Raw genomic sequence first — 19,185 nt, 5'->3', positions numbered from 1 at the left:
CTGCAAATCCAATCGTGTTTAACAGGCACTGAGTCCTTGTGAATCAATTCTGTGTTTTTCTCTCAGTCTCCGAGATCTGGCAGATGTCTTGAGTTCTAGGACAAGAGATCTTTGGTTTTCTGCAGATAAGATTGGTACATAGAATTTCCTCAGAAAGGAACAGACCTCTGTGGGAGGAAGGCATTTCATTGACCACGTTTTGTAGCATTTAGTAAGTTTAGTAAGTAATTAAATCCAATAATGCATCTTAGGCTGTATCAGAAGGGAGGGCTTTTGTAAGGAAAGCTTTACTTGTGTGTTTTCTTCACTTTTCCTCATTTTTTTTTTTTTTTAAATTGAGTGGCATATGTACCATGTAAAGAAAATATGATGTTTGCTTGATCTTATCTTGAAAAAAGTTCTTGATCTTAAAGTCATAGTTTTAGGAGGATGGATGGTAATTTTTACGCATAGTTACATGTGATTAGTTCAGAGTTTAATTTGCACTTTGACCATCCAAATTCAATTGTATTTGTTTCATTTTAGGCATAACTATTGTCTTTTTTCACTTGCACTGAAAGATAAATTGTTCTGTGTTTCCTTACTTGATTTTTTTCTTTGCTCTTTTTTCTGTTATTTGCTTTAAGACACCTGAAGGGTCATTTTTAACAATGAAAAGTGAGGAAATGTCAGAGGTAGGGCTGCTTATTAAGGCTCTTCGTGTGCTCTGTACTTTCTGCCTGTAGTTATCATGCTGCAGAACGTGAGATGCTCAGCATGTGTGATGGGGACAAGGTTTTAACCCGAGAGGTTAGCTGGTGACTTGATGCTCTTTCCTTCTGTTTCCATTTGCTGACTTCCAGATTGAGAACCCAGTGCAGCTGGTTTAACTTGATGCCTCATGGAAATTTTAGAAAGGAGATGACCACTTCATATTAGCCCGTGATCAGAAACAGAGGGAGAAAGGAAAAGAGAAGGCATGAAGAATTAAAGAACAAAGAAGCATGTATCAGAAAAGAAAAAAAAAAAAAAAGAAGAGGAGCTAGTGGCAGGGAATGCTTACCTCCCTGGGGACAAATAAAAATACATAACTGTTTCCTTGATGTTACTTTGCCATATAAACATTTACCGTAGGAGCCATGTAAATGATGTATGATTATGGAAGAGAAGAGCTGCCTTCCCTTTCTCCCTTTCCTTGTTTTTGCAAAACTATCTGTAGGATCGGAGACCTGGTCCGTGCCAGAAACTGCAAAAAAAAAGTTAGACGTGAAAAGAAAGGATTATCTCACATGATTACACTTTTGTTATTTCTCAAGTGTTAATCACAAAAAGGAAAATGGTATTGTGTGTAATCTTAGATTTGTATAAGTGCATGATGACATTTTGAATTACCTTTCCTGAAACACAAACTGTGGATGTCTCAAACATAGAAGACGTTCACTGAATTGCAGAGCTTTAAAAATGACAGTCCTGGGGCTTTGATGGATTCTCTGTCTTCTGAAGTCTTGAAATTAAAGTCAATATTTTTCTGTATTTTCAACAGAAGTTAAAAGACTAAATGCAGACATTACTGCATGGTGTACCTGGGCTTATATAGGTGTTTGACAGGATGATCACAGGGTGTCTTCCGGATTTGAGTTATGAGGCTTGTTTGGAGTCTCGCCATAGTGCTGCAGTCTGTGTAGGGAATGGTTCTTCGTATCCTTGGACTTGTTTTTCTTATTTAACATTCTTCTGTGTTTGTTTTCTGAACATTTTCTTTTTTGGTGCAGTTTTTCCAGCTGCACACTCTCTCTCTGTTTATGGTGTCCATTCCAGTCTTCCCATCACCTCTGCCACAGCCTGCCTTTCCCTAGCTATACTGCTGTAATACCCTTTTCTCCTGCAAACTCTCCAGCAACCTGGTTTCTCATTCATCCATGCCCTGTTTTGTTTGTAGGTGGAGAGTGTGGTTTTTCGGTGGGTTTTTTTGGTTTGGTTTGCTTGGGGTTTTTTTGGGAGAAAAAGAAGAAAAATCAGTTTAAAGGTTTTTTGTATTTGTTTTTTGATTCAGCTCCTCCTTAGTGCAGACTAAGGAGGATAGACAGCATCTGGTTCCATCACTATGGCTTGGGCTGGTCTCATCCTTCTGCGGGACTTGCTGGTGACTGAGCTGCTACCCGGGAAACTGGGGCTGATAAAAATTCTGCATTAACTTTTTACACTTTCATGGCCCTTTAACAGAAACTGATCTATTTTGGCTCAGCTAAAAAATGGACATCTTGAGCCCTTTTCTTCCCAGAGTATTTTTCCTCTTTACTGTGTTTCACAGCCAACTGCTGGCGTAGCTGTAGCACAAAAAATTCCCGAGACTGTATTTTGCAACAATGGCTTCAAGTCTGGCCTGACTTAATTAGTAGGAAAAAATCAGCTTATATCTCTGGCCGTATTAGGGGGCTTCATGCTGTTGTGGTGTGACTGTGTATTGTTGAATCTTCAATGCAGAAGACAGTTTACCTTACAGGTTTATTTCTTTTTAAAGAAAAATAGGTTAAAGATGTAAGCCACCACATAAATGCTTAGTATGATTACAAAATGCAAAAATGACGATAATATAAAATTCTGTTAGGAAAGCCATGCAAGAATGCCTGTGGGTCTAGGTTTTTTATTCCTTTGCTTTTACAGCGAGATGCTAAAAATGCTTGTGCAATATTAATTCAGGATATACAGCAAATTGGCATTTGGAAGTGTTCAATTTTCTTCATAATTGTTCTCCATTCACTTGGCCGATTATCAGTAATTTCAGGGAATTAGAGATGCTCCTTTTAGAAGTTTCTAGTGAATTCTTTAGAATTGTCAAACAATAACAAACCTGCCACTTAGGCAGCAAATTTTCCTCTTGCTGTCCTCACACTAATGTTAGATCGCTGTTTGAAAAGGCTAGACAAGCAAATGGCCATGTAGTAAATCAGTAGGAAAATTTTTTCAGTCTCATGCTGCTGAGTGAATTTTTGAGCCCAGAATTTTTCTGTTTGTTTTGTTCATGCAAAGACTTTTATCCTCCAGTTTGGGTCCAGGGAGGTTGTTTTTTCTTCATAGCGAGGTCTGCAAAAGTATATTTTGTTAAAGAAATTAATACTATGTTTTTGTGGATTAAGCCTGTATTTCTTTAGTCATCTCCAGGTGAGTCCCACAAGAAGGTAATTCAAAGTGTGTGATGTCCAGCTCTTGTCTTTTCCTCTGCTGTAAAATGAGAAGGGAAACAAAATTGTTAAAACCCCTCAGGAATGAGGTTGTGAAGTGCCCTTTACTGGAAAGGTGGCTTTCTGTCCTCTCTGTGTCACAGGACTTTATAAAGCACAAAGTGTGTGCAGGGACAAGAGCTGCAAACCTTCTGTGGTCAGAAAGGGGTGCTGGGAGGGACTTGATGGGGATGTTTGCAACAGCACGATTCAGTGACCCGGTGGGGTATGTTACGTGCATACCTGTAGGTTATGGATGTGCTGAGCATCATCATCTCTGCCTCCTGATCTCTGTCTCTCCCTGTCTCCTAGAGTTAGCATGCCAGGGGGACCAATGTCCCAACACTGTCCCTGTGCCAACCAGGAGTGAGGAGTGTGGACATCTGAATTGAGTGTGGGCTTAGGTGGTTTTGGCTCCTATTCCTCTCAGTGTAGCTGCTTCCCAGCCCTGCTGAGGTGCTGCTGCTGAAGAGGAGCAGCAAAGCTCTTGATGTTCAACTGCTTTTCTCTCCAGCTCTGTGGAAACAGCAAATGTGCCTGTTTAGTTTATTTTAATCTGCCTTATGTTAGAATTGCAGTAGTAATCACACAAAAAGTCCAATGATGGTTGTTTTTCAAGAATGATAAAAACTGAGTGAAGTGAGTGAGGGGTGCTTCATGCTGAGCGTTGAACTGGGAGCAGTCCAACCAGCCCTCCTGTCTAGCAGCAACATGTTTTGTAATACCTGCGTTCAAGAGTCGTTCCTCTGACAGTGGCCTTTCCTCTTTCTGGCTTTTGCATGATGAAGAGGAGCCCCCCTCTTCGAAATTTCTGTTGTGAAGAGGAGGGGACACCCTCCGTTATTAAGATTCAGACTTGATTTCCCACATATGCTTAGTCTTGGCTCACTTTTTAAATTTTTTGAGGAGGTTTGCATTTCGCTTATGTGTTGCGTGACCAATGGATAGGTTTTCTCTGCTCCTAAGTTTGAACTTGAGTCTAAGAGAAAGAACCTTAAACATCCTTTGGAAGTATTTTCAAATGCTTTAAAAATACATAAATTCAAATCTCATCTGAGACACAAAAGTGAACTATGTAATGAATTAATAGCTTCTAAAATAGTTTAATAAATTCCAGAGAAGAAACACAAAGTAATGAACTTGCTCTCAGAAAGCTATTCAGTTTCAGAAACATTTAAGAAATATTTTTAGCATTTCTGTGAATGATATGGAAGATAATGTTTCAGTTTCCGCACAGGCAAGAACCCAACCAAAACTAATGCCTGTCTGTATGAATATAAATTTACTTTTGTTCTGGGGTGACCTTAAAAAACATCTGCTTTGAGGGTTCTCTGTTTCAAATAGCCTTTTTATTTGTAGTGATGAGTGTCTTAGATATTATTTAATGGAGTAGATTTTTTGACATCTCATGAAATATGAAATACACTAGCTCTTACATAGTTGTGAAAATACTCTGCCTTCAGAGACTGCATAAACATAGGTAACTCAGCAGTAATAAGCTATTTTTCTGCTCTCTTATTTTACATGAAATTCAAGATACCTACTTTTATTAAACAGTAAAGTAGTTTTTTGTCAGAACCACCATGTTTAATGTAAAAATAGTATAGTTTGGGAAAATATATGTGGACAATTTCGTAGAGTTAATTAGATTTTTAATTAGAAAAAAGTTAGATTTTGAACTAAGCACTTCAAAAACAGGCGGTTTCCTGCTAGAAGCACACTGACTGCTTGATGCATGCTGCAGAGAAGTTGGTGGATCTGTGAGAGCCTATGGACACTTTCCTCACAGTCATTTGTACATCTTCTCCATGTTTTTTCCGTGAATGTCCAGGTGCTGTGTACAAAACTCATAAGGATGCATGGATTGAAAAATCAATATGCTAGGAAGGTCTTAATACCAGAAAGCTTTCTAAATTCTGATGTAAGATAAAAATGATGATACTAAGACTTGTTCCCTAAAATCCGTTGTTCTCAGGTGGGTTAACGAAATAACTTCATCAGTACAGGAGATGGCTCTCTTTGCCTGTGGCTTTCTTTTAGTGGTTATGCAACCTAACTTTTGTCCTTTTGAGGAGTGGAAAATACCTGAATTGCATTTCACAGAACCTTTATGGAGAACTTAAATATTATTACAGTGAATTTTACTTTTGGTTATAGCAGCATCATCTTACACATGTGCAGCTACAAGCTGGGTAGGGGAAGCCTGTGGATGCTGAGGAGTGGTTGCCATAGTGCTCTTACAGCTGTCCTTTACATCCTGACAGTGGCATCAGAGTGCAGCTTGGGCACTCATCCAGAAAGGTAGCTCCTCCTTTGCATCTCCACATTAACAGTTGGATGGGTAGTGACCCTTCCATGTTCCTGCTTTACTCCTGGATATGTTTTCTCATTGACTGAGGTGGTTAGCCTTGACACTGCAGGGACTGTGTCTGGGTGCATGGCACTCAGGCAAGTGAGTACTCTGCCCATCAGCCCATGTGCAGGCAGTCCTGGCCATGGCCTGATGTGGACTAGAGGAACTGTACTTTGTTTTCCCTGTTTCTCTTCTGTCCGTCCTCAGTACAGCTTTTGTCAACTTTTTATCTTTCTGCAGGGGAGGGCTTGGAGAGAGCGAGGTGTATGTAGTAGCAGCACAAGGCACTTGACTGCGTTCAGGTGCAGAAGGAGGCATTCAGTTGCCAGATCAATTGTAACAGCATTTTTCTTCTGCTTTGTGGAAAATGTAATGTGTTTGAGGGGTTTTGTAGACTACTCCTGTCCAACTAACTACTTGCAGGGCATTTTCTGGATAACCTGTCCTGGGCTATTGATTTTCCTTTGAATCTGTTGGGATTCTTCATGTTCAAGCAACAGCCTCCAATTATTCATGTTAATGGAAGAGGACCAAGTAATATATGCTGGCTGTCCCCTTTTCTCATTTCAGTGTATCAATGCATTTTGGGCTTCAGAACAACAAATACCTTATTAATCTTCTTTGAAGACTGAAACAGAATGAAAACTCCTTAATAGTATAAAATGAATAATAATAACATTTAAAAAACTTTGTCTGCCTCATGTTCTCTTTCTGCATGCAGATATTTGAAATTGTTGTAGCACATTCTAGGATGAGACAAGGAGGGAGGCTTGTGGTGTGGAGACAGCTTGGAAAAGTTAGCTGCTGGGAACCTGACAAATTCTGGCATGAAGTATATACCATAGTATTTCAGTAAATATCTTCTGTTAGTTCTGGCTAAAGCTGTTTCTCCACTAAGAAAGATGATCTTCATCTCTGGGCTAGAACCAATCACAAATTATAATGAAAATTGGCAACTGCAAGCATGAAAAGTCATTGATCCAAAAATTCACGAACTGTCTTTCATGTAGTGAGATTTCTTTTTGAACTTCAGCTGAGGCTCTTTCTATTTGCTTATTCTTGGTTTTGAACTTTTAGGAATAATTTTTGACTCTCTTCAGCCTTGGCAATGTGAAATAAAAAAAGAGTGAGAGGTGTGTAATTAAGCATGCAGTGTAACCGCATGTTTCCAGGGTTGTAAAAGGGAGGAGAGGAAAAAAAGAAGGGGGGGGTGGTGGGAAGAAAGATAGATGTTGCCAAAGTTTCTCCAAGGTATAGAAGATTTTACTCATTTTCAGAAGAGAACAATTCAGGCTCCCTGTTGTTGTAAGGAACTTTGTAAAGTACGTGATAGACAGAAATGCTCAACTTCGCACATGCTTCAAGCAGCAGCTAGTCTCCTACTGCTCATTAGGCATGGTTTTAAAAAAGAAGGGAAATATAGTTTATTATTCTAATCTGTTTCTAGTAAAGAAGAAGAATTAAAGATGTCTGTTGATCTGTCACCCCTTGGAGAACAGCAGATGTTCTGTTTTACTGTCCCATTGTGGGCATTATCGAAACAATTTAACTAACAACTTCCAGTGTAGTCTAAATTGTCTTGCTCCCTATTTGGCTACTGGGAACACCAGAGTTTTCTGCAGAAAGTGTTGTTAACCTTGAGAGTTAATGAGAAGATTTCAGCATGTTGTGCTCATAGTTGAAGCTTCTTATTCCCCACTCGTGTAATTGGAAAGAGCTTGTTTGGATGCTGTTAGATTTGTGTATTCCCCAAATTTTGCAGCTTCCCAGACTGTTCTCTGACCTATCCCCAATGAAAGGTCAGGCACAACATTGCACCTTCTTGAAGAGAGCCACACTATCTGGCCTCCCATGTCATGGGCATGGCAGCTCTGCTGCTGTGCATCCCCTGTGGATGAGGAGGCTTGATGGTATTTCATCTCATTACTTAAACACGCAAATACTTGATTTGTCTTCAGGGATTCAGCTTCATACTCATAGCTGAATGATAGAAAATAATATTCTTGAGATCTTAATGCTTTGTGCTTTGCCTTTAAGCTGTATTAGTCCCTGCGTGCAGAAGAGCCTTCTGCTAAAAACTGTCTATCTGAGCACATGGGGTGGCGTGACATGGCCTTTTCCAAGTTCTGCTTGAGATCTTTTATTCTTCTTGGTCATCAGCGGCAGATACGAGCTCAGTGAAACGTTAACTCGCAGAGATTTGATAACACTTTAAATGAGAGCGTGTTTTGTGAATGTACCAACATGTTTCTAATAATCCTAGTAAATGTTTCTGTCATGGAAACAAGAACAAGTGCCATCAAAATTGCAGAAGCTGTTAGTCATTTTTAATAGTTGTTCAGGACTATGTTCACTCTATCTTATTATAGATGTTGGTTGTAATTTTTTTTTTTTTCTGCGTTGGAAACTTGGTAGCGTGCATAGAGGTTATTTCTTCCCACACATTCTTTTTTCTTTAAACTTTGTGCATATAGCTATGAAAATGCATGCACAGATCATTTCTGACAAAAAAACCCCAACCTTTAAATGATTGTAGTCAAGTTTTATTGGTTGTCGTAACTATTATGCTTCAGTTAAAAATATGTCTAAATAATTTCTCTAATGAAGCTATGTGGATTTTGGGTAATGCTAGTTCAGATCCACCTCCAGGTGTTGATACCCCAAAATCATTGTCTCCTCTAGCCTGACAGTGGCCTGTGAGCTGGATGTAAGGAATCATTTTTATATCTCAGAAAAACCCCAGCTTGATTTTTGATGATTCCTGTACTTCTCTGCAGTGGAGTGAGGCTGGAGCTGGCCATGCTTGCCCTAGCCTGCAGGGAGGAGAGGCTGGATGCCCCCTGCCTGCTCAGTGGCAAGGAGGTTCCCACGGAAACGTGTGGCTGTGCCAGATTAACAGCCAAACACTTTCAAAAATGGAGTAGTAATCTGATGACTGACAAAGAAATACCTCTTCCCTCACTGTTTCAAACATAAATGAGGTAGCCATCATGTGTAACTTGTTCGCTGTTCACATAGTTAAGATACCAGTAGCATCCCTGCTGCCACCCATTACTTACCATAACCTGTGTACACACTGGACTATTCAGTGATGGTCTCATTGTGATGGCTTTACTAATCCAGAAGTTTGGTTGTTTTTTCCTCCCTTCTAAACCCCAGTAGAAATGCTGTAGATTTTAATTTCTTTGCATCTGCCCAGGAAGTGGCCGGTGGGTAGGGTTTCCTTTGCTGGGCAGGAGCCACAGAGGCAATCCTAATGGACAGCATGGAGGCTTTGCATTACCTTTTTGAAAAGTCAATTAGCATTGTAATTCATTAGCCAGAGGATGCAGCATTAGGTCCTCATGGAGAGTAGGGAAGGAGAGAGATTCCCATACCACCTTTGTAAGTACTTGTGTAACAACAAATCCCTTGCTAATTACACACATACTTGCTGAATTTCAGTTAAGCGTGTTTAAGTCTTTGGCATCTGGATATGATCCACATAGGAATTCTCACTTCACGTATGAGGTGATGTGGTGATCTGTGAAGCTGCGTCAGCAACAGATGTTGAAATAAAGTTTATTCTAGGATAAGTCAGAAATTGCTATAGACTAACAAGTAGTTCTGAACTCCTAATACCTGGTACTGCAGCATGATGGCACTTCTACCCACCCCTTTTCCTCCTCATATAAAGGCACAGTGGTGGCCTGGGAACCAGAAGAGGGTCACGACACTGGCAACCACAGCAGGTTTTCTCCAGCTCAAACTCACTGATGAAAGAACCATAACATGTATTATACACATGATATCATCCCTGGTACTTCCCAATTGAGCTCTTCAAGTTACAACCTAATCCTGTTGTTGCATCTATATCTCTTCCCTTCTGCGTAGGAAAAAGTTGCAAACTTCTTCTTCTAAGTGAGCCTTTCTGAGCCTACCCAAAGCATTTAGATGATAAACAATATACTGTTTTCACATCTTTGCATTATGTTCAATAACAGCAGCAGTTTTACCATTCAGTTTTAGTGGATTTTTCAAAGTTGTGGTAAGAAAAATATCTGCCAACTTCCAGTGTCTCAGAGTGGTGAAGCATTATCAACTCAAAGCAGCTAGGAATTTGCTCCTGTCACGGCAAACCCTTGCCTGCATTGCAGAATAACTTGTGAATGAAGACGCAAAATAGAATTCATTAGAATTAAATATCAATCAGTCTTATTATCAAGGCATGATCTTTGATGTAAGCAGAAAAACTTCAGCAGCAGCAAAGTTGATGATGCTTCTACTGTCGCACAACTGAAGAAGTAAGGAACAAAGTTTGTAAAAATTTTTAACATCTGTGGGAATAGAAATGTATTTTTCCTACGTTTGTAGCAGTAGTATGAAAATAGCTGAAGAGGTAGTCCAGCATGTTTTAAGGAAATCCATGAAGAATGTAACCAGAAAACTTGAGACTGCAGCTCATTAAAAAATACTGAAACATAATTTTTTGACAGAGACGAGTAGAACATTTGTAAGATCTGACATTTTTGTCTTTTCTTTTGGCATGCAAAGATATTTGCATTTTAGAAAAAAGCCCGGAGAAAGGAGTCGGAGAGGGTGTAGGTAATTAAATTTTAATTTTGGTTTTAAAGATCTTTCTCTAATTAGCTTTAAAAGTCGGTGTCTAAGTAAATTGAGTTTCAAGGTGCAATCATCCTTTTCCTCCTGGATCTCAGTATTCAAAAGTATGAAGAAAGAATAGTAGAGAAAGAGAAGGAAGATTGTTATTTTAAAGGCCTTTCAAGATAAGGATTTAACATTACCTCATTATTAAAATATAACTGTGGCAGGTTGATGTTTTCTTATTTCTGAATTTCAAAGTCATTTAGCAGTCATCGTTGGAATAATGGAAAACTTAGGTTCTATTAAAAGAAATTGAAAATTATACTAAGAAGGTAAGGACTTTTCTTCTTTCTTTTGCTTTGTAATAAGACTTTTTTTGGTGGCTTGGTTGCATTCTTTTCACTGTCATCCATTCTTCCAGAGATGATCTTACTTTTCGATGAGTTGTTTTTTATCGTAGGCATGCTAATATACTATCTTGTATTGCTTACAGGTATGCTGGCGTGCAGTGGGGTTTTGTTTGTATGTTTTACACAGCCAAGTGTGTTTTCTCTATATTATGCAATGGCTAGAGAGGCACATGCACACCTGTTAGATTTTGCAGGCTGAGTGTAAGAGTCTCATGACCCGCCTCATTCATCTGCCATCTGCTAGACCACGTTGTGCATTTTTAGTGCCGTGGTACGGCCTCTGCCCTGCTCCTGGTGTGGCTGTCTGCCAGACCTCCAACTGCATGGGGCAACGTTATGAGGAAAACAGAGTAATTGTGATTTGTCATGTTTTTAATGTGTGAATGCTTATAAATGTGCCATTTTAAAGCTAAAGAAATAAATAAGCAGAGAACAATATTTGATAACATTGAAAATATGTCTGTGAGGAAGTACATAAGCTGTTGTTTGAAGATGAATAGCTAGAAGAATAACTGAAAACAGTTGGGTTTGTACGTGAAGTAGTTATAAATATCTGGAATTGTGTGTTGTTAACAATGATTTCCTCTGTAAGAGGAATGGCAGTCTTGTTATTTAACCAAGAGTTCTGAATGTAGAGGAATTCATTTTAGAAGTTGATGTTTTTAAGTATAAACATATCTTCAAGTAGAGAACTACTAATTATCTGAACTATGTCATCTTAAGCTTTCTTGTAATTCTGAAAGGCAGAGCTGTGAACACTAGATAGTTGGCATTTGTAGGTGAACGATGCACAATTGATGTAATATTTGCAAATGTTAAAGCATTTGATAGAAATTTAAGTGTCTTGGAAATTCCAAGTTAATGTGAGCATAATATGCACTTCAGTATGGTTTGAAAATCAGTATAGAAATCTTAAAAGTTGGAGGCAATCTTAATCTAGAGATTGTTGTTCAGTAAGGTGTCATGAGGATTCCTGTTAGTTTTGGTTTTATTTAACATCTTTAAATCTGGGAGAAGCAGTACTGTAAATAGTATGCTAATTAAATTTCCAGATGTTGATAAACTAGGAAAGGAGAGTAATATGAATGGAGGAAAGATAAATAACCTAATAGAGATATAATACACATACTGGAAGAATACAATTTAATTCAGCCTGAATAAATTGAAGCTAACGTATAAGAATATTGATCTAAACTGAACATATACTTTAATTAACAAGACAAAGATGTTGAAGTGAGGCTATAGAAAAAGGTTTAGGATTTCTGTGGATGTTTTGGATTGATATCATCACAATAAAATACCCAAATGTGATTATTGTTGACTACGTATTAGTGGCAAAGTTCAAAAAAAAAACCTATAAGGATACTACTTGTAAGACAGCACTGAGGGTATTTCGTAAGAGAAATACACTATTCTGGGTGTCTTCTGAACAAGTTAAGACCAGAATAATATTTACAAAAAATGAACAGCAATAGAGAATTAAGAGAGGCAGAAGTGATGTGCTGCGTAGCACCATTCAGGGGAGAAATGCTATAATTGTCTGTGACACATGAAAAGAAAATACAGTTTTGTAAGAGAATAGGAGATAGCTAGTAACAGGAGGATAAACTTGGGGAAAATAATACAGAAAATAATTCAGAAAAAAAATTCTGAAGATTTTGACCAAGCAAATAGTATTCACTTTGGGAAATTCTGCAAATTCTTGTATTAAATAATCATTACTTAAATTTAATTTAATTAATTGATTAAATTTAATTAATTAATTAATTAAATCATTACTTAAAAGTGGAATGGATTCTAGGGGAGAGAAAAATACTGCTCTGCACCATGAAGAGAGAGTTGGCAGTGTGTATATATCTCTCTCTCTATATATATCTTCTTCCTTTGCTGTGATGTCCGAAAGTATGTTTCTGAAAAGATCTGTAACTGGTGGTACCTTTGCGGTGCTAGTGTTTTGCGTCCCTCTCAGCAGGCATCTCCATGTAGCATGCCTGAGTTTGCTTCTGCAGGACAGATGATGCAGTTGTCCAAGGAGTAGTTCTTCACCACCTGGCACTGCTTATGTTTTTAATATTTTTTTCTTTCCTAATTCAAGATGCCTACATTTGACTTGCACTGTTTTGTTAATCTTGTAGAGAAGTGGTGGTTTATGTTAGCTGCTGCTAGGGTTTAATGCAGTTTGTAGATGAGTTCACAATCAGCTGTTTTTTGTCTCCAACTGTTTTTCTTCTATCTGTAGTCCAGTTTACAACAGCCTCAGTGGTCTTTGGAAGTTACCATCGTCTTGTCTCTAGAGATTTGCAAGAATGAAAGTTGAACCAATTTGGGGATTTGAGTTTTTGAAGGTCATAAGGGACATTTGGCTCTTGCTGTGTCCAGCTGAGTGGAATGAGGAGCTGTACTGAACCTACTGAAATTGGCACCAGCACTCAGGGAGCTCTGCTGGAGTGTGAAACTCAAGGCAAATCTAAATATTTTCTTAAGAGGTATTTCAATTAAATATGGACAAAGTCTTAACTTTCAGTTTCAAGTACTTCAAGCTGAAAGAAGCAGTCCTGCTTTCCTGAGCCCCAGGACGACCCTGATTCATCCTTCCTCTTGGACTCCGGATGAGGATTTGAGCAGTATGATGAGCTGGATGGGTGACATAGGCAGTAAAACTGTTCAGTCTCTATCTCCCATCCCCAGACTGGTTTCTGGATGCTGAGGTAGGATCTATGCATGTCTTGTGTATACAACACACCCTGACATACATATATATCTGTGGGCTCACTTCAGGAACTCTTAACTTGAGCAGCTTCCCTGTTGAAAGCTATTCTTTCCCACAGAGTTTTCTGGATTTACCGATTCATCATTTTCCCAGAGAAGACTCTAGAGTGTGGAGAGAAAAAAAAAAAAGTCCTGTTCAGGTCTACTCATCAGTCATGGGCCTGATGGTCTGTGTGAGGTGGCCAGAAATGACCATAAGATCATTTTTAATTTCTGTGCCTTAAATTCACTGCACACCAGATTGTGCAAGCTGCCAATGGCATTGAGGAACTGAAACATCAGTTGAAATCTTTACAGAGTAAAATATCTTGGCTATACTATATAAATATATGTATGTATTTTTCCAGTCGTGCCCTCCAAGCTGACATCTGAGAGGAAATTGGTATGGGAAGGTATATATTAGTTCTGCTCTGAGAGACCACCATCCTTTTCACTGAATGCCTGCATGCAGGACAACATATTCAGCTTTATGGATGAAATTTGCCAGATCCTCAAATGCTTTTGCTCGTGAGCATATTTGAAAATCAGAGAAGGTGATGACCCTTTTAAAATAAAAATGGAATTGCTGGCAGGAAGGGAAGGTACAACTCTGTGTTCTTAACATTTAAAGATGGTTATAAAATGTGTATTGGCTATTTTTATAATTTATAGTGAAACTGCTGTTGCTTTTAATAAAATGAGACTTCCAGTCAGAATTTCATGATTATGAATGTGAGCATTTTGTTATTCAGCTTGGATTTATCCTACAAATAACCATTTTCTAGCACAACTGTGGCTATATACATAACTTAATAGGATTCTCTGTCACACATAATTCTTTCTGAAGTTACAGTATTGGACTCGTGGTTGAATACTTCAAGTCCTTGACTGTGGCTCAAGAACTGAGTTAGTGGTAACTTTCATGAATTTTAATTTAATTTTTCCTTAATTCTTAGACTTTTAAAACTTCCTGTAATTCATTATTAGATTTACAGTTTCAAGTACTTATTTAAAAGGTACCTTAGCTGCAGAAGCAAATCAATATTTACAGTGCATTAGTGCCACAGAGAATTTGAAGCCTTGTGATTAGAGTTCATTGCTGTTTTATCCACTCTTCAAAGAAACCACAGACTTCAAACGGTATCAGCCATCATCCTGGAATCAGTGACATTGCATCGGTCCCATGCGTACTTCATCTTGTGGTTTAATTATTAAGTTCCTTTCCTTTGATTTTCCTTTTACTATTTCAAAGTGTATCCTCTTCAAATCTATAAATTCAAGCAAACCAGAAGATTGTAACCAACAATATATTGATAGAAAAATCTGTTCACTATATTTCTTTTGTTGTTGTTTTAATGGCAAGTATCAAAACTGAGTTAGAACGGTCTCTCAGAATAAAATAGGAGAGAGGAATGCAGGAGATTATATTTACAACTTGTGGTTAACATAGTGTGAATAAGATTTAATTCTTGGATTAAGTACCAAGATACCTGGAGCAGTATTGACCACTGCCAAGCACCATACACTAAAGCTAGCTCCATGTGCTTGTCCCATTCCAATGATAAAAAAATAAAAAAATTACCATATTTTTAAATTTCCGGTTTGACTGGGAAATACATAGATTCAACACACCCAAATTTTTGTCTTTTATAATTCACTTTATTGTGAAGTTTGGTTAGTAATACAAATCAGTTTTCCTTATGTAGGGAACCATACCTATATACACCATATGTATGGAACCAAGACTAGAAAAGATCATGTTATATCTTCATAATGACAGAATTCTTTTTTTTTTTTTTAAAGATCTGGAGAAGCGTTCACTAAATTTCTGAAAATATCTCACTAACTGACCTTACTAAAATGAAGTGGGTCATATTAAAGGTGACTTACAGTCAATAGATTTTGTAGAGAAACTTCTCATGTTAATGTTTTCTCTGGAGCATATTAATATTTGGGAATTCCATTGCATAATTAACTTCCTGTATTGCAAAAAGTCTCTGCTACTTACCACGGTGCAAACTGTCAGGTTTTCACGACAAAGCAAAAGGCAAGGCAGTAGTAATTGCTCACTCCTCTCCAGAAGTGCTGACTTGAGTTCCAGTTTCTTTCTTTCTTTCTTTCTTTGTTGGCAGTTCAGCTTCTCTTCTTACAGAAGTTCACCCAACTGAACTTTTGTTTTGTCAAGCAATTTGAAAAAGTGTAAAAATACAAGAACATTTTGCTATCACCGTGCTTATATATAGATGTACGAGCATAAGGAGCAAGTGAACTCATGTTTGAAAATTGTAATTCTCTGTTGTAGGGTGGGTAGCTAAGGCAAACAGGATAATATGCATGGGCTGCTGCTTGGAACAAATATAGATTGGTATTTTTCTTGAGTGGCACTACATACTACAGAGCCACTTTCTTGCTCAGGCTAATCAAAAAAATGAGGGTGTATGTGCAGGGCTATCCAGCAGCACAGGCACTGCTCTTAATGGGTCACTTCATTACGTGTTGTGGGGCTGTTGCTGGGACTGCAGCTGTGCCACCTTTGTTAAGAGATCTCTTGCGATTTGATAGTGTGCTTTTATTATGTTTGCCATTTAGGGAAAAATGAGGGGCTTTACCTTCAGCTGCTTCATGAAACTTGAAGTAGTTGAAGACAAGACAATCAAAGAAAAACCCTCTATTATGAGTTTATGAGTATATACTGAGTAATCAAAATCAAAGTAAAGTTGACTCAGACTTATAAATACTTTTCTGCATAAAGTGATTTTTCTCAAATATTATTTTAATTACTTCTAGTTCTGTTAAACACACATATGTGTGTATACACGTATGTATGTGTATAAATATCTTTATACATATTTATAAAACAAAACTTTTTATTTGCTGGAAATTAACTCTTGTGAAGATCTTTGTTATAAAAACAACAAAAAAAAAATTTTCGAAGGAAAGAAAAATAGTACAACAATAGTGGGGAAAAAAAATTAGTTGATTTTTTGTTATTCTTGTTTACCAGAATGAATATGAAGTAGACTGACTGTTCTGGTGTTTGGTCATGTAACACTTGTGCATATCTCAGCAGCACAAGTCCTAGTTGATGATAAAAAAAATTTCTCACACATTTTCTTTGTGTGGTGTGACTTATTGTATTTCTTAGTGTCGTTTCAATACCGTGCAGAATAAGATTATTTATTTTAATATTATTATACATAGCATTAACATAAAGATATTGTAAAGCTTAAGACCCATCATTTAACAAACTCCTGTCATTGTGTTCTTGTGCTAGTATTGTAAGATGTGTGCCTTCAGCTTCCGCAAGAACTGTTTCATCAAGGCATTAAAACATAGTTCTGGTTATCATTCTCAGCTGTTGCCCAGTGTGCCTTTCCCACCGACTCTGCTGCTTACGTGCCACAGCTTTCACCTTTTCCTTTCCACTTTGTAGTCAAGGTTCCCAGTGCAGCACTAAAGAGAAATACAGCTGATAAATCACGTTTCCTCCATTCTGATGCTGAGTGGGAGAGTGCTAAGAGGTCAGAAATGCAGGCAATGAGACTTCTGTTTGGGCAAGGAGACGATAGATGTGTGGGTATTTGTTGTAGGATAATAAATGAAATTGGAAAAAATTAAGTTGTATTTCAAGAGAAACTAACTTTAATGTGCCATCAAAGTTTCCAGAATGGATTTGACCTCTACATATATTAAAAAAAACCCTATCTCTTTCCAATCAGTCTACCTGCCTGCTGCATCATTTATTACTAATGAAATACTTTTCTCCTGTCAGTCATGCCAGCTGGAAGGCTAAGGGAATCAGGGTAAATCAGCACAGGTCTTGTTTTAGCTGTCAGGAAGAGGCAAAGGAAGAATGCAGAATAGAAAACAGTCGCTTCCATAAGTTTTGAGAATGAAATGGAGAGTGTATTTTAGAAGGCGAGGAGGTTGCCTTTCGCTGCAGAGGCTGGTGTGCAGCTTCTTGCAAGCATGTTGTTCTGGCAGAGCCCATGTTGCAGTCGTGGTATTGGAGTGGGGCTATGCTGTCGTAGTCCACCCCGTCCTTTGTCACCTGGCTGTGGAATTTCGGCTTTTGGCTATTTGCTTTTTAAAATACCTGTAAGTCACCTTAGCCTCTCAGTTGTTCAAGCTTATGCTGTTTTTCTGTTTTATACAATAGCTGACAGATAGTAGTGATGCTGTGTTTGTACTTGTACAGCCAATGAGCGATGCTAGGTTCAAAGAGTTTGGTTTTGCACTCATTTTCTCCTTGTGCGGTCAAGCAGCAAGGGTGTGGTTTGGAGAGGATAGACCTTGTCGTTGAGGAGTTATGCTGAGGTCAGTAACTCCACTCTGTGAAACGACATTTGGTCAAAACCACCCATCCAGAGCTTAAAAAAATATTTTTCCTATGTGAAAAACATTTTAAATCTAGCCAGTATTTATTTACTGTCTGTTTTATTCTTCAGATATGCCTCTTCATGTCCGACGTAGTAGTGACCCTGCACTGATTGGCCTCTCAACCTCTGTAAGTGACACAAATTTTTCTTCAGAAGAGCCTTCACGGAAAAACCCTACGAGGTGGTCCACAACAGCAGGCTTTCTCAAGCAGAACACCCCTGGCGTACCCAGTGCTCATGAAAGAAAGGTATATTTCTTTCCCCCTCTTTATTCACTAAATGACAAATGCGCATGAATCTTGAATTCTTGTTTTGTGTTTCTCTTACCTGCTCCTGGTTTAAACTTATGTTTTTTGACCAGGTCCACCAAACCCCATCATCATCAGAGGAGTGTCTGAGTTGCACGTGTATCGTGCCCATCATAGACTCTCGGTGATGCCCGCAGCAGGGGCTCTAAAAACTTGATTTTTGTCATTAACTGTAGTTGAAGCTCTGATTACTCATTACTCTGCAAAGCAGGGCCTAAATGCTGTCACACATTTTCTTTGAATGCAAATAGGCCATGTCTATAATGATTTTTACTGATTTCTGTAGAAGTCCTAATGTCAGTGAATAATCTGCATGCCCACAGCTGTTCTAGTCTGTCTTTCTGACACAGCATTGCTAGTTTTTACTTTCTGAGGCACTAGTCAAGTAATACAAAACACAAATTGCAAATGCCATCTCCTTGATAACAGTCTTAAAACCAAAACAGTGAAACGGAGAGTATTTTTTCCTTCATTTTTTCAATGTGATCTCAGTATCTCTACATGAATTGCATTATTAGCTGGAGAAGTCAGCAGGAAGCTCTCTTCTCAGTGCATTATTGAAAAGAAAATTAGAAGAAATATTCCCTGTTGTACAGCCCCTGACACTGCCTATAATTGTGAAAGTAACTTGCAGACAAATTCAAAAGGAGAAGCATATATCTATTTTCCAATAGAAATGTGTCATTTTTAAAGCAAGTTGCATTTTGGGTTACCGTTCTGACTGTACAGCACAAAATCCTGTTGGAAAATATGCAGCTAATTATAGCTATTTTTTTTTTTCTTTATTGTTACTGTTTCTGTATAGTATAAATTCAAACTGTGACTCTTCAGCCAGGACTCCCACACCCCAAATAAAGAAGTCTTTACATGCTGCTAATGAACTGAACTATCTTGGGTGGACATTTGGTTATTTCAGAAACATCTATAAAAACACAGTGCTCATAGGCATTGAGGTCCACGTTCTTACAGAGGTGTCAATTTAACATGGTATCGTTAGGTCTCTGCTTGATTGGGATATCAAGTAGGTAATGGTATATTTTCTGTCATTTGTACTGGCGTGGCACAGAAGCACATGTTGTTTTGAAAAATTCTTTTATACCATTCTTATTTGGAGAAGAAAAATGATAATCTAATCCATTTGAAGTGTTAACATTTTCAGTTAATTTTCTGAAATCATAATGAGACTGCATTTCATTACTCCAC

General features: G+C 38.1%; 1 protein-coding gene across 14 annotated transcripts in view; it reads left to right on the top strand.

Moving 5' to 3' along the window:
- PARD3 (par-3 family cell polarity regulator) overlaps nt 1-19,185 on the top strand; it is a 457,578-nt gene that overhangs the window by 166,259 nt on the left and 272,134 nt on the right. For all 14 annotated transcript variants that reach the window (XR_012628846.1, XM_074867651.1, XM_074867643.1 and 11 more), the window contains exon 4: nt 17,744-17,922. Coding sequence is in view for 13 of the 14 variants with exons in the window: in XM_074867651.1 (XP_074723752.1) it covers nt 17,744-17,922 (179 nt within the window). In the remaining variant the exon portion in view is untranslated. The remainder of the gene's footprint in view (nt 1-17,743; nt 17,923-19,185) is intronic.

This window comes from Strix uralensis, chromosome 1, assembly GCF_047716275.1.
Source record: "Strix uralensis isolate ZFMK-TIS-50842 chromosome 1, bStrUra1, whole genome shotgun sequence".
Lineage (NCBI taxonomy): Eukaryota > Metazoa > Chordata > Aves > Strigiformes > Strigidae > Strix > Strix uralensis.
This window is presented reverse-complemented; position numbering and strand designations above follow the sequence as displayed.